This window comes from Cervus canadensis, chromosome 18 (assembly GCF_019320065.1).
Source record: "Cervus canadensis isolate Bull #8, Minnesota chromosome 18, ASM1932006v1, whole genome shotgun sequence".
In the NCBI taxonomy this organism is placed as follows: domain Eukaryota; kingdom Metazoa; phylum Chordata; class Mammalia; order Artiodactyla; family Cervidae; genus Cervus; species Cervus canadensis.
Window position 1 is genome coordinate 22,177,990 of NC_057403.1, and position 15,261 is coordinate 22,193,250.

A 15,261-nucleotide genomic window follows, 5' to 3' on the forward strand; every position below is an offset into this window, starting at 1 on the left:
TCAAGCCTGTTATCTCCCTAATCTTTTGTTTTGCCTCTAAACCCCATTACAACAGACTTACTCACAATTTCTCTTGGTTCTCAGAAGCCTGGACTCTTAACAATGCTGACAAAGGCATGTCTTGCAGGGAAAAGAACAAGGACTTTGCAGTCAGGCAGATGTGGGCTCAAATTCTGTCATCAGTGCTTTCAACCTCCCTAAAACCAAGCAAGCTGTGAACCCTCCCTGGTCCTAACACCTCCCTCAACGTGACAACTGAGAACGGCCCTGTGTAGAAGAGGACCTCTCAGGATACTTGGTTCCGAACTGGTGTCAGCTAAGACGGATTTTCCCATCGTTCTCTTGAGCTGAGCTTCTAAGAGTGGAAGCAGACAGCGGTCCACTAGTTTCTCTTCCTAACTCCTCCCCTCGGCTGCCGTCAACGTCCCCGTCCCCAGTAGCTGCAGCAGAAACCCCCCACATCCTATGCCAGTTCTGCAGACACTCCACGGGGTCACCCCCACGCCCAGTGCACTCAAGCATGCCTTCCACCCATTTCCAACTCTGGGCCTGGGCTTATGCCCCTCCCTTAACCAGAAACGTTCCCCTCATTTCTCTTGGGGGGTTCATCTCCTAAAGACCCTCACGGATGAACTCACGTTCATAAACCATCACCAGTTTACCCCATGTCTGTGATTCCAATCCAAACAACACTCAGTTCCTAAATTCACTACAGGAATTTAAGATCTAGTCAAGAAAAGACACTACTGTAAATCTATAACTTGAGGAACTGTAGTTTGTTTTTTTTTTTTCTTTTGGCCACACTGCAGTTTGCAGGATCTCAGTTCCCCAACCAGGCTAGGGCTTGGGCTCAGGGACGTGAAAGCGCTGAGTCGTAACAGCTGGACACCCAGGGAAGTTCTGAAGCTGTTGTGTGTCCTTTGAAATCTGCACAATCTCTCAAGAACGGGTGCCTTCGCTTCCTATGGCTGCCGTAACCACCCAGCACACGCTGAGCACAGCCCTGTCCTGTGAGCCTGAGTGAACCCGAAGGGGCTCCAATCAAGGGTCAGCAGGGCTGCACCCCGTCTGGAGTCTTCAGGGCAGGATGTGTTTCTCTCCCTTTCTCTGGATTCCGGGGGCCGCCTGCATCCAGGGCTCACGGCCCGTCCTGTGTCTTCACCGCTCATCACTCCTGCCTCTGCCCCTGCTCCCACGTCCTCCTCTCTTGCCTCTACTTCACGAGGACCAGGATGATAACACTGAACCATGCGGAGAATCCACAGCAAGAGTCCCCCCACCTCACCATCCTTAACTTCATCATGTCTGCAAAATCTCCTCCTTTGTAGACTAAAAGGAGGGATTCACAGGGTCTGGGGTTAGGGCACGGGCATCTTTGGGGGGGGGGGGCGTTATTCTGTCTACCTCAGGGGACTTCTCTCTTCCTTCTTCTGTGCAGAGGACTCAGGGTATTGTGGGGTCAAGATCACAAGGGGATCGATTATGGAGCAGGTCCCCCCGACCTTCCCCAGTGTAGGCACAGAGTGTTTGCCGAGGCCAAGAGCTCCATTTTTAAGTTTTGCTCTTTACACTTAAGGCCGGTGCCAGGTCTCAGCCTTTGACTGCAGGAGGTGAGGGTCCCCCGGCCTCTCACACTTGGCCGTCACTGCTGAGTGTCAGGAGCGAGCCCGTCCTGGTCTCTGGTCCAGGCTCAGGTTACCAGCACCTGATTCCACACGCCTTCTCTTTACCATCCCCCACGTCTCAACCCCGAGACAGCATGCCAGCTCTGCACCCCTGTTCTTATCCCCACTGCGCCAGGCCAGGATACTGGAGTGGGGTCCTTTCTCCAGGGGATCTTCTCAACCCAGGGATCGAACCCAGGTCTCCCACATTGCAGGTGGATTCTTTACCAGTTGAGCCAACAGGGAATCCCTTCCAAAGCACAATCAGGGTTAAGCAGTCATTAAGAGAAAGGATGCTCTCCAGACCCAGCCCAGGGGGAGGGGTGTTCATTATATCTGTGTGTCTTTATGTGTGTGCACCTGTGTGTTTGTGTGTGAATAAGTATGTGTATATTTGTGTGTATGTGCCTATATATATGTGTGTGTGTGTTTGGACATAGGGAAATGTTTCTCTGTGTTATTATGTACGTGTGTATTTGTGTGTGTTTATCAGTATTTATGTAATCTGTGCAGACATGCGGGTGTGGGTGTATGTATGTGTATTCATGTGAGTATAGGTATCCGTGTGTGTGTGTGTGTGTATGTTTCTGTGTGTTGTGCATCTGTCTGTGAAGGGGGTTAGGGACAGACAGGCACAAACCAGCTGGCACACAGGAGTTCCGGGGCTAGAAAGGCAGAGAATGAGCAGGGGATAGAGGATGTCAGGACCCAGGAGGAACGGGAGGAGCGAGAAAGCTTGAGCTGAGACTGTGGGCGGTTCAAAAAAGGAAGGACTTGAGGGCTTGGGGCGGGGACTAGAGTGCAGGACAGGAGGGGAGGGTTTCCAGGCCGCAGCTGGGACCAGGCTGAGAAGGGCAGGCTTGCTCTGGGGCTGGGTGTGGGTGGGGAGGAAGACCTGCAGGAGAGGGAATGTCCACCCGGGGGCGCCAAACGTCCTTCCGCAGAGTTCGCGGGCCGCTGAGACCTGTGAGTAGATGAAACCGGCTGAGACCCCAGCGGAGGCTGAAAAGGAGCCAGAGCCGAGGAAGTGGGGGGAGGGGGGGCCTCGAGGACAGAAGAATCTAGAACACCAGATGGGGTAGGGGAGGAAATGGAGGACGAGTGAGACCGCGGTGAGCAGAGCCCAGAAGAATCTAGCAACTGGAGAGAGGGATGGGGAGAGAATCAAGGATGGGGCAGGCCTAGGAGTGTGCAGAGCCCAGAAAGGTCTAGAAAAGCAGGGGAGAGGAGACAAATTTAGGGGGCCGGGGATGAAGACAGGGTCACTGACATGACGGATGGGAGGGGAAAGTCGGGTTGAGGAATAACTCGGCGGCGGGGAGTGGGGGGCTTCGGGGGGAGGGGGTGCTACTTGCGCAGTTTCAGTTCTTGAGGCAAAAAGAGGCCTGAGTCACACCCAGCGCTGCCGAAACCGCCAGCCTCCCGGGCCGCCTTGGGGAGCTCAGAGCTCGTTGGAGTCCACACGGTCCGCACGCTTCCCCTTCGGGGACAGTCCTTCCACTCCGAGGGCGCCTCCGTGGCACAGAGGTTCTCCTTCCCTCTGTTCTCCCCCTGTTCTGGCCCTTGAAGACCGGTGCCCGGGCCCTGTGCACCCCCGACTCCTCTCAAGGTCCCCAGGGCTCCTGCGGCCCTTCTGCCTCAGGTCGGAACCGGCCTCCCAGCTCTGCACCCAGCGCTGCCCTGCTCCCCACACGGACCTCTCCTCAGGGCTCCCCTCCGGAATTCTCCCTTTGAAACCTCTTCTGCCCTCGGCCCTCCTGCCTCCGGGGGCCCTGTCCTCCTCGCTCCTCCAGACCTGGACCCTCACCCCAGCAGGAGAAAAAAGTCAGCACACAACCAGGCAGGAGACCACAGTTACCGTTTTATTTCTCCAGGGTCAGATATATTTATTATCAGAAAGGCGGAGTAGGTATGTTGATGGTAAAAGCAAAAGTTTGGTTTCAAATTGTCTTCCAGTGTTTGCGGAAATTGCAGTTTAGGAGCCAGTATATTAATTCAAGTCCGATGTGTTTTTCCAAACTCGTTATCATAACGTTAGTGACATTTCTTCAGTTTCAAGGTACTCTTCGTTAGGCAGGTGCAATTGGTATTTATAATTAACATATAAAACACAAAAAAAAAAAAAAAAAAACCAAAAAAAACCCACAAAAAAAAAAAAAAAAAAAAAAAAAAAAAAAAAAAAATAGTAACTGTAAATAATAAAAGAAAAGAAAACGACGAAAAAAAGACAAAAAAATAACAGGAAAGAAAATAAAGAAAAAAAAAAAAAAAAAAAAAAAAAAGAAAAAAACGAGGAAAAAAAAAAAAAAAAAAAAAAAAAAAAAAAAAAGGAAACTTAAATCTCGGTTTTAAACTTCCCACCATGATGCCTCCTTCTTATACAATAATATATGACGTCCTTCAAGATTTTCTGAAGATAGTATAGATAATGAACGGATATATAAACAGAAATTAAATCACAGTCACTTTTGCTGGTTGACGTTTTATGCTTTTAAAGACGTACATGAGCTTATTTTTTTGTTTGTTTTGTTTTCTTTTTTTTTCTATAATTTTTTTTTTTTTTTGTAAACACTTTAGAGACAGACACACAATGCCTTTCAAAGGTGAAAAAGAAAATGCCCTTTCCCTCCTGGGATGAGGATGAGGGGAAGGATAGCGGGTGATTCTTCTCTCAAACTGGCTCTCATCCAATCTGGTGTCCTCGGGGAGAAAGGGGGACCATTCTCTGGAAGTCAGTGCAGGAGGGCGCCCTGTTTCCACTGCTGTCCCCAGCTCAGCTCTGCCCCAGTGTCCGAAGCCTCCTCTCAGCAACGGGCCCCTGGCTGTCCCTGTGGGGACCGGAAGATGTCAGTCGTGCTTGGTGGGCCCAGGGCCGGCCGCGTGCGTCCTGCTGAGGCCGGGCTGGGGCGCCCCCCGAACCGAACGTCATGCTGGGAATCTGGACTCGAAGCTGGTGCCAGGCTCCATGCCCTCTGCCTCTTTCTTCCCTTCGCGTTTTCTTCACCCCACGTCCTCAGTTTTTGAGGTGAAGGTAAAAAGAGCAAATGTCCCAGAATAGTTTGACATCGTCAGCTGTTCTGGGGGTTTACTTGGGATAAATGAAACAAACCATTGAGAGGAGTCAGCAAGCGAGCCCAGCAGGGTCAGTCTGCAGGGTGTTCTGGACAAGATCTGTTCACTTCAAACCAGAGTCTATGCAACTTTTGTGATAAATGCACAGGCAGGGCAGCCTGGCTATCGTGTCCCCCTGAAGCAGCTCCTCCAGGCAGATCACACACTCACCCGCGTCTTCGGTCAGCACGTCATCGTTGTAGGAGAGACGAGGTTTGCTCAGACACATTATAAAGTGCATTTCCATCTCATCGGAAGCCACGGACTTGGAGCAAATGGGGCACTTGAAACCACTGTGCGAGCTGAACCACCGGGGTGCGATGTGCAGAGGTAGAGCATCCGCCAGCGAGGCTCGGGAGCCCAGGTACAGCATCCCGTCTCTATGGTGACCGCCAACCGTCTCCTGGTAACCATTGCCGTGGGCATAGGTGGAGTCGGACGCCGACCCTCCGCTGCCGGGCGCCCTCTCGGCGTCGCCGGCCCCCCGGGAGGCGGGGGTGTAGAGGCCAAAGGGCGCCCCGCCGGCCGTGCTGGGGTCCATGCCCATGCCCGCCACGGAGCTGACCGAGCGGCTGCGGAGCCCCATGGCCCCGCCGCCCGCCCGGTAGTGTCCGAAGTGGGGCGCCCCTCCCGGCGGGGGCACGGCGCTGTCGTCGGTGGAGACCCCCGGGAAGGGGCCGCGCGAGTGGGCCGCCGTGCTCTGCTTGCCGCCCATGCTCGCCCGGGCCCCGGCGGGGCGGGAGCCTGCAGGCCGAGACCCTCCCCCTGTCCTCAGCGGCGGGGGCAGGGCTGGGCGGGCATACGGGGGGCGCAGAAAGGAGACCGGAGGGGAAGGAAAAAAGAAGGAAAAAGAGAGGACCCGGGCGGGACCCAGACTACGGGCTGCAGGCGTCCCGAGCCCGGCGCATGTTTCCCCTCACGGTACGGAGAGGCGCGGTGCGCGGGCTCAGCGCGCCCCAGGCCGCCCCCGGGCTCCCGAGGGCCGGGCGCCGCGGGGAGGAGGCCGCCCGCCCGGCAGTGGCCGCCGGAGGAGGAGGGCGGGGACGCCGGCGCGTGCCGCCTCAGGACGCCGCGGCCGGGACGGCGGCCCGGACCCCCGAGGCCCGGGCGGGCTGCGGCGCCGGCGGCCCGCGGAGCGCGCGAGGCCGCGCTCGCGTCGCGCTCTCGGCCCTGCCGCGCGGGCCCCGCCGGCCGCGCCACTCATGAGCTTCCTTTTTAACCAATTCAGGTAAAACTGGTTGTATGTCACAGATGTTATCCTCTGTAGTACAGATATCAATATCCTTTTAATCAGGTATTCAACCAACGAGTTTAAGGGTTTCAGGACTTGCACCATTCCATATATCATTAATTTATTATTTATGAATTTCTTCACCCTCTCTGTGAGGAATTCAGCAACCGTATCCACTAGAATTTCCATGATCCTGTGGTCCTTCAGTGAAAAAAGTAACGCCATGGGGAAATCTTCAAGTGCGTCTGCTCCTTGCAGGCCACGTCCAGAATTTATTTCTCTGACGGAAGTCACGTGATGAAGTCACTGGCCAATGGGTGTGTGACACGGAACATGGCACCACTTGAGGTAAGAGGTTCGTCCACTCTCACTTGTTTGCTGGCATGATGACTAATTACAAAAATTCGGGGAGAAAAAAACTTCAGGGAGGATTCCATGTCTAGGTCAAAGTCAATAGTATATGTCACATTGAACTTGAAAATGTACTGGTTATTTTAAATATCTTTTGATATTGACTTCTAACATAATTCAACAGTGATGAGAGAATAGACTGTGATACCTTTAGACCATGACATTTTTGTACCTTGTTTAATGTCCCTGGATGTGTTCCAGTGACTCCTAGTTTATGGGAACTTGAAGAGAATTTGTATCCTACTGTTGTGTGAAAATTATGTAAGTCTAAATTATGTTGAATTGGTTCTTCATGCTTTTCAGGTCTACTATATTCTCTACTTCTCTGAATGTTCGTTCTATAAATTTTTGAGAGTTTGATGTTGAAACTCCAATTAAAAATCTTAATTTGTCTATTTAAAAAATAATTATAATATACCAGGGACATACATGTAACCTTTTTCTCTGTTTTTCACGTCTCCTGTAAATGTGTTAGCATACTTTGATAATTTAAAAATAAAAAAGAGAAAAAATGAATAAAGATTAACAATTTACAAAATCGGGGGAAAGATTGATATGCAGTGGGCCTCTCCCTCTAGTGCTATTGCAGTTGGCAGCCCTTAGCACCTGGTAACTGAGATTGATCCTGTGCAGAGAGGACCTGGGGGACACGGTACTAAACAGGTGTCTGTTCAGATCATTTTTCCTTTTACCCTCTTCTGCTGAACTTCTAACAGTGGAGGCAGATTGCCGTCCTGTTTATTTATTTAAAGTATAGTTGATTTACAATGTCAGGTTTGATTTCTGCTACACTGCAAAGTGATTTATTGACATATCTCTATATTCTCTTTTTCATCTTTTTTTTCATTGTGGTTCATCTCACAGTAATGGGTGCTGTCCTCCAGGGCCTTGGTGCTTACCCCCCCCCCCCCCCCATATAGTAGTTTCCATCTGCCAGTCCCAATGTTCCAATCCTCCTTCTCCTCACCACTTTCCCCTTGGCAACCACAAGTTGTTCTCTATGTCTGTGAGTCTGTTTTTGCTTCAAAGATAAGTTTGTTTATGTCTTATTTTAGATTCCACATAGGAGTGATATATGGTATTTGTCTTTGTCTTTCTGATTTACCTCACTCAGTATGATAAACCCTAGGGCTGTCCATGTTGCTTCAAATCACATTATTTCATTATTTTTAATGGCTGAGTGATGCTCCATTATACAGACACACACACACACACACACACACACATCTTCTGTGTCCGTGCATCTGTTGGTGGACATTTAGTAGTTTCCATGTCTTGGCTATTGTCAATAGTCTGGGCTGTTATGAACACCGGGGTCCATCTGTCTTTTTGAATTACATATATGTCTCAGTATATGCCCAGAATTGGGACTGCAAGATACATGGCAACTATATTTTTAGATTTTTTGAGGAACCTTCATATTGCTTCCAAGTGGTTGCACCAGTTGACATCCCCCCACCTGTTCTCCACACCCCCTCCAGCATGGATTATTTGGACACTAGTTTCTCTTCCTGCCTCCTCCCCTCGGCTGCCGTCAATGTCCCCGTCCCCAGTGGCTGCAGCATAAAACCTGTGCCGGTCGTGCAGACGCTACACGGGGTCACCCCCACCCCCAGGGCACTCGAGCCTCCCTTCCACCCATTTCCACTCTGGGTCTGGGCTCCTTGTCCTCCCAGAAGCAGAACCACTCCCTTCATTATCTTGGTGGGTTCACATCCTAATGATCCAGAGGCTGAACTCAGGTTCATATACCCTAACCAGTTTACCACATACCAGGGATTCTAATCCAAATGAAGCTCAGTTCCTGCCTGCCAGGAATTAGGACTAGACAAAAGAAAAGAGACACAGACTGTAAATCTTACCATGAGGAACTGTAGGTTTTTTATTTTCCTTTTGGCCAACTGTGCAGCTTGCAGGATCTCAGTTCCCCAAACAGGCATTGAGCCCAGGGCCCCGGAAGTGAAAGCGCAGAGTCTTAACTACTGGACATCCAGGGAATTTCCAAATTCCTGTTGTGTGTCCTTTGAAATCTACACAGTTTCTCAAGAAGGAGTTTGCTTCTTACGGCTGCTGTTACCACCCAGCACACACAGAACAGGATCCTGATCTTTGAGGTCTGGAGGTGAGAGTCTGAAATGAACCCGACAGGGCTCAGATCAAGGGTCAGAAGGCTGTACTCCTTGAGACTTCAGGGACATCCAGGCTTAATGTGTTTCTCTCCCTTCCCTGGGGGCTGGGGACGTGCTGTATGTAGCCTGCGCGTGGGGGCTTTGAGCACACACCTCGGCCCCGGGTCGGCCGCACTTGGGGCTCTGGAGCCCTGCGCCAGGTGGTCCTGGCTGCTGGCTGCTCCCAGGAGTGGGTGGGGGGCAACTGAAGAAGGGACTGTGGCTCGGCTGAGGGCAGTCTCTGCATCAGAGTGAGGGCCTCTGTGAGAGCACCGAGCAAGCTGGGCACAGGCACCACGCAGCGCGTCCCCAGCACGCACTGCACTGTGTAAGTGCTCTTGGAGGGAAAAGGATCCGACGCTCTCGGAAACTATATGAGATCCTTTGGAGACAGAAGAGGCAGAGAGGAGTGATCAGAAAGGTTAGGGTTCTGACGTGGGGTGAGGTGAGCGACCGTAAGACAGCAAAGCACACTCAGGGTTAAACTGTCACTAAGAGAAGGGACACTCTCCAGACCCAGCCCAGGGGGAGGAGTGTGCAGACAAGAGCTCCATGTGCGACCACTTGAGAGTCTTGGAATTAAGGCCTTGGTATGGGAGCTCTGTGGGCTGAGTGTGTATGTGTGTTTGTGTGTGAAAATGTGTATATTTGTGTGTATGTATATAGGTAACTGCCTATGTATATGTGTGGACATGGGTGTGTATATGTGTATTCATGTAATTATATGTATCTGTGTGCTTGTATATTTCTATGTGTTGTGTGTCTATGAAAGGTATAAGGAACACACAGGTGCAAACGTCCTTGCATCAGGAGTCCCAGGGACCCCTGAAGAAGACGGGATGGACAAAGGGCACAGGAAACCAGGTGGAGAAGGAGATTGGAATCCCTTGGTTCTAGAAACGCAGAGAATGAGCAGGGAGTGGCAGATGTCAGGACCCGAGAGGAGACAGAAGGCTTGAGTTGAGGGCTTGGACAGTTCCAAAAATGAAGGGACTTGAGGGATAGGGATGGGGGCAGAAAAGTTTCCTGGATTAGAGCTCAATGGAAATGGAGACGCCAATGTGGGGCGGCCTTGGGGTGGGGACTAGAGTGTGGGACAGGAGGGCAGGATCCAGGCTCCAGCTGGGGCCAGGCTGAGAAAGGCTGGATTGCTCTCAGAGGGGGTCTGAGATGGGGCCGCCAGCATCTAGGGCAGCCATTCAGGAAAGTGAATGTCCACCTGGGGACGCCAAACGTCCTTCAGTGGAGTTTTGCAAGGCGCTGGGATTTGTGTGTCGGTGAAACTGAGACCACAGTGGAGGTTGAGAAGGATCCAGGACCCTGGGAAGGGAGGAGAGCTGAGCGGAAGAATCTAGAACACGGGACAGGGTGTGCAGGGAAGATATGGAAGATGAGTAAGACTAGGCTAGGCAGAGCCTAGCAGGATCTAGAAAGTCCAGGGAATGGGGAGGAGTTTGGGGGGCAGGGAATGAAGAGAGGATCATTGTCGCTGGGGATGGGAGAGGAAGGTTGGGTTAGGAATAAACGCAGGGCTGGGGCTTTTGGGCAGTTTCATACTTTTGGCAAAAAGAGGCCTCTGGTGTATCTAGCGCTGTTGGAACTGCCTCGCGGGCCCCTTGGGAAGCCAGAGCTTGTTGGAGTCCACACCATCCACACCCGTCCCCTGCCAGGATGGTCCTTACACTCCGAGGGTTCCTCCGTGGTGCAGAGCTTCTCCTTGTCTCTGTTCTGACCCTCTTCTCTCCTTGAAGACTGGCGCCCGGGCCTTGTGCACCCCCGACTCCGCTCAGGGCCGCCCTGGCTCCTCTGGCCCCTCCGCTCAGATCAGGAACCGGCCTCGTGAGCGCCCAGGTCTGCACACAGCGCCGTCCCTGCTCCCCACACTGACCTCTCCTCGGGGCTCGCCTCCAGAATTTCCCCTTTGGCACCTCCCTGCTTTCGATCCCCTGGGGGCTCAGACACCCTCATCCCTCCTGCTCCCGGGTCCCTGTAATTCCTTCAGCTTTTGCTGCCAAAATTCGGTCTCTATGTATGTACTAGGGCCGGATTAAATCTCGGAGACAGAGTTGTGAGTGAAATGGAAGCACATAGCTTTACTGTTTTGCCAGGTGCGGGGGTCGCAGCAGGCTAATGCCCTCAAGACAGTGACTTGGACATGGAAGCAACCTAGATGCCCATCAGCAGATGAATGGATAAGGAAGCTGTGGTACATATACACCATGGAATATTACTCAGCCGTTAAAAAGAATTCATTTGAATCAGTCCTAATGAGATGGATGAAACTGGAGCCCCTTATACAGAGTGAAGTAAGCCAGAAAGATAAAGAACATTACAGCATACTAACACATATATATGGAATTTAGAAAGATGGTAACGATAACCCTATATGCAAAACAGAAAAAGAGACACAGAAATACAGAACAGACTTTTGAACTCTGTGGGAGAATGTGAGGGTGGGATGTTTCAAAAGAACAGCATGTATACTATCTATGGTGAAACAGATCACCAGCCCAGGTGGGATGCATGAGACAAGTGCTCGGGCCTGGTGCACTGGGAAGACCCAGAGGAATCGGGTGGAGAGGGAGGTGGGAGGGGGGATCGGGATGGGGAATACGTGTAAATCTATGGCTGATTCATAGCAATGTATGACAAAACCCACTGAAATGTTGTGAAGTAATTAGCCTTCAACTAATTAAAAAAAGAAAGAAAAAAAAAAAAAAGACTGTGTCCTGGGACTTCCTCGGCGGTTCAGTGGTTAAGAATCCACCTTGCAATGCCGGGCACAGGGGTGTGATCTCCCGTCGGTAAGCTGAGATCCCCCAGGGCAAGAGCAGCTCAGCCCGCACCCCACAGCTAGAGAGTCTGCCTGCTGCAAGCCAGGATGCTGCCACACGCAGGGAATATCCTGCCTGTTACAAGGAAGACCCAAGGCAGCCAAATCAATTAATAAAATATATGTTTTTTAAAAGGCTGTGTGTCCGGTCTTGGAGAGGGTTTGAGGACTCTTACAGTGTTCAAGGAGGAGAGCCTAATTAACTCAAGGCGCTCTTCTGTTGGGTCTGTGATGAGGTCACGGGGAACAGCAGCATCACCCTCGTGGTTCCAGCCGGTCTCAGGTCTTCCTGTTTGTGGACGGCATAGTTCACTTCTTCCCTCTGCCGGGGGGGTTTCTGATTCTGTAAAAGAGGTCAAAGGTCCTGGCTCCCAGCATTATGAATAGCCCCTGAGGACAAACTAATTCTGCATGAGTTTGTTCAGTAGCTAAGGTATTCTTATTTTGTCTTTCTTCACAGTTTTCTTTCTATATTTTCTGTGATTAAATTTATTCTTTGACTAAACCTTTTTTTTTTTTTCCCAAACAGAAGGCAGGTGGACCTGGGTGGAGATCTACAAAGGCTTCATAGGGTCCTGCTTGATTACAGTTCCTTCAGGAGTCATCCTCCCTACTTGGGGAATGGACACAGAGTTGGAAATCATCTCGAGTTTCAAGCTTAGCATCAATAGTCTGTATTAAGACAATATTATTTCTCTCTTTGATTGCCTTGTCATAAGCCCTGGACAGACATTTGAAAATTATGAGACATATTACCATGAGGATAATGATTAAAGTACACATTTGTCATATTTTTCAAAAGAGTCCTCCTAGTTTAGAGGACAAGAAGGAAGAAGCGTTTTCGAGGGTTTCCATTTGACATATATGTAGTATCCAAGTGGTCTTTGCTGTGAGGCTAGAATTTGAGCTGTCTTGTTCACAATTAGTGCTGCAACTCAAGAAAGCCCCCACTTGAAAGGAAGAGTATGTGTGCTGATCAGAGAGACCACCTCCAAGAATAAATAAATAATAAAACAATTATATGTATAAAAAAAGAGTTTCAGACCAAATGCCAAAGACAAACAACAAATAGCCTCCTAAGCTCAGGAAATCCAGGCCAAAGGCCTGCCATTCTTTTTTGCCTTGCAGATTTCTCTCTTCTAGAAGTCCGCAAAATAGGAAGATTTCTGCTCCTGTCAGGAAACTGTCGTTTTTATTTACCTGATAAGGCTGCTCAGAACATAAGAATCACTAACCTCTGGAGGAACAAAGAAGAGAGAAAAGAAACATATTTGCATTTTACTCACAGAGGGAATTTACTCAATTACTGTCAGTCATTAGTAGCTTGAGGGGAAGGGCTTTGCTTTATCTGGAAATCACAGATCAAACCCAATAAGATTTCAGCCAACAAAATCCATAAACTCTAAAACTATATTTATAAGTTGTTTCAGGAGCTCATCTTTTTTGTTGAACACTTTTATGATACCATCATGTTTTTTAAATTAGGATTTTAAAATTTCCTTTACCAGCTGAGCCACAAGGGAAGCCCCCTGGGTTGGGAAGATCCTCTGAGAAGGGAAGGGCTACACTCCAGTATTCTGGCCTAGAGAATTCCATGGACTGTATAATCCATGGGGTCACAAAGAGTCAGACACAACTGAGCAACTTTCACTTCACCCTAAATTTCCTACGCAGTTGCATGGTATAAGGTGAAATTGATCAGAGACCAGTGCTTCTCAAAATGGTCTTCCCTATATGACGCACTTTTGCAAAACCGTCCGAGTACAAGAACTCTCTGTGAGTGACTTAAAGATATGGTGACACTCGTGAGCACAATGTAATGGGCTAAGAAACTTGATTACAGTAATGAGAATTATGACTTGGTAACATCAGGACACACCAGGTTTGTCAGAATTCCTTAATTTTTAACACATCTCTATTAATAGCAACCGTCCGCAGGAGAACTCTAGAAGACTTACATTTAACAATGTTCCCCGTGGTATTTAACACACCAGGGATGCCAGTCAGTCTAATATTTGCCTCTGAGCTGCCTCACAGTTCCTCCTGGACACTCAAAGTTAGCTAGAGAAAGAGACTTCCCATCTGTTCTCCAAGGCAGCTCATTGTTCCAGGAAAAGTTTGTTCTGTTACTAGAGAGAGAAAGCCAAATTCCAGTCTTGGACCAGCTTACTATTAGAAATAAAGTTCTTTACTTAATTAAATTTAATTTAACCTTCATCAATCCTCCCTTTTTTAAAAACGTTAATTATTTTTTTTTGTATCCACATAATATGTCTCTTATTTTTCCCTATCCAAACCAGCAAAATTATCCTCTTGTTATATTTCAAGAAAAACTACTGTTATTTTCTATATCTTCTTTTGACAACAAACATATATCCTACTTGCATTCCAGTCTCTTACCATTTTTAGTAACTGTAAATACGCTGCATTTCTAAAATCCCTTAAAACTTAAAACCAAGAAACAAGCAATTGAATTGTATTTCTTTTTATGACATTAGATTCATAAAGTATATGACAGACATATTTCAGAGCATAATTTTTCTTTAGGTGGTACAAGATGTGTGTTTAATAAACACATTTAGTATTTTCATTCATAAGAAGGTAAAGATAAACATGGATTTGTTCAGTAGTCAGTGTTTCAGTATTTTATCTCAAACTGATTTCAGTCTTCAGTGCCTTCTCATCACTTTACTGAATTTAGCACAACACTAAAGTTCTAAATTCCGACGAAGTCGGAAAAATAAAATATAATTCTTTTAAAGAGTTTACCTAAAAACATCTCTACCGTTTATCTCTATTATTTATGACAATATCATCATAGTTAATTTCCTTGCAGTTAAATTTTGTAACAGATAGGACTTTTTGACTCGCAGCAGAACTAGGTGCAGTGAGTGTTGATGACAATCTTAGTGACTCATGTCTCCATTACTTCACACGCGGTTAAACAACAAACTAACCTGAGGTCCATACCAAATATGGACTTAATATTGAACATTTCCCAGATCATGTGAACCTTAGAAATACTTAATCTGTAAGTGCTTACTTTTCTTTAAGTCAATTAAATAGAGCTCATTTAGAAATGAATCTCAGGAATGTTATCTAAAGACAAACACACAAACTGAGTCATACATATATTTAGATAAGATTAGGTCTCATTTATTCATCAGTCCTGTTTGACTGTTTTCCTTTCCGCATTTTCTCACTTCTCTGATTAAATTTATTCTTCTTCTTTTTTTTTCCTAATCTCGCTGCACGGCATGTGGGATATTCATACCCCAACCAAGTATTCAACCTTCACCCCTGAATTTGACTGGTGGAGTCTTAGCCACTACAGCGGGAGTGAAGTCCCTACATTTATTCTGTGGTGCAAGTTTTTTTACAGACAAAAGGCAGGCAGAGGACTTGGCTGGGGGGTTACTCTGGGAAAGCCTCAGAGGGTCCTGCTTGGTTACAATCTGTCCCTTCCCTGATCTGCCCCTGGCTGGAGTTTCAGCTCCAGGAGAAGGAAGCCAGCACAGAATCGGGCAGACCACATGAGCCTTCAGATATCCTTTATATCCTTAGAGTGAAGGCTGTACGTTGTTAGGGGCTCAGTGATAAAATGCCTGCAACGCAGGACATGCAGGGAACACGTATCTGATCTCTGGGTGCATAAGATCCCCTGGAATAGGAAGTGGCACCCCACTCCAGTATTCTTGCTTGGGAAAGCCCATGAACATAGCCTGGTGGACTAGTCACAAAGAGCAACTGAAAAGGCCCACAGGTCATCCATTGTCAGGAGGGTAGAGGTGGTGTGTTGCTGCCAGCAGCAAAAATTCTGTTTCTCAATTTTTGTTCGTGTTA

General features: G+C 48.6%; 1 protein-coding gene and 1 long non-coding RNA gene across 5 annotated transcripts; one reads left to right on the forward strand and one right to left on the reverse strand.

Moving 5' to 3' along the window:
* Positions 1–2,493: 2,493 nt before the first annotated feature.
* Positions 2,494–10,747, forward strand: LOC122420133. Its single transcript, XR_006263193.1, has 3 exons — positions 2,494–2,630; positions 6,265–6,354; positions 10,694–10,747. It is a non-coding gene; the product is annotated as an uncharacterized LOC122420133 (long non-coding RNA).
* LOC122420129 (E3 ubiquitin-protein ligase ZNRF1-like) lies at positions 4,209–8,335 on the reverse strand. Of its 4 annotated transcripts, none has more exons than XR_006263186.1 (3): positions 8,280–8,335; positions 4,774–6,396; positions 4,209–4,492 (listed from the first exon to the last, which is right to left on the reverse strand). XR_006263186.1 is itself a non-coding variant. In XM_043434889.1 (2 exons), the coding sequence occupies exon 2, from the start codon at positions 5,488–5,490 to the stop codon at positions 4,840–4,842; it is 651 nt and encodes a 216-aa protein (XP_043290824.1). In that variant the 5' UTR covers positions 5,491–6,396; positions 8,280–8,334; the 3' UTR covers positions 4,209–4,839. The 4 variants fall into 4 exon arrangements, 2 of the variants coding, with proteins under 2 accessions (XP_043290824.1, XP_043290825.1); XR_006263185.1 differs by having other exon boundaries at positions 4,209–4,714; positions 8,280–8,334; XM_043434889.1 differs by having other exon boundaries at positions 4,209–6,396; positions 8,280–8,334.
* Positions 10,748–15,261: the final 4,514 nt, after the last annotated feature.

Excerpts from the sequence above, each read along its gene's own strand:
- LOC122420129 (XM_043434889.1), bottom strand. The coding sequence starts at position 5,490 with ATGGGCGGCAAGCAGAGCACGGCGGCCCACTCGCGCGGCCCCTTCCCG.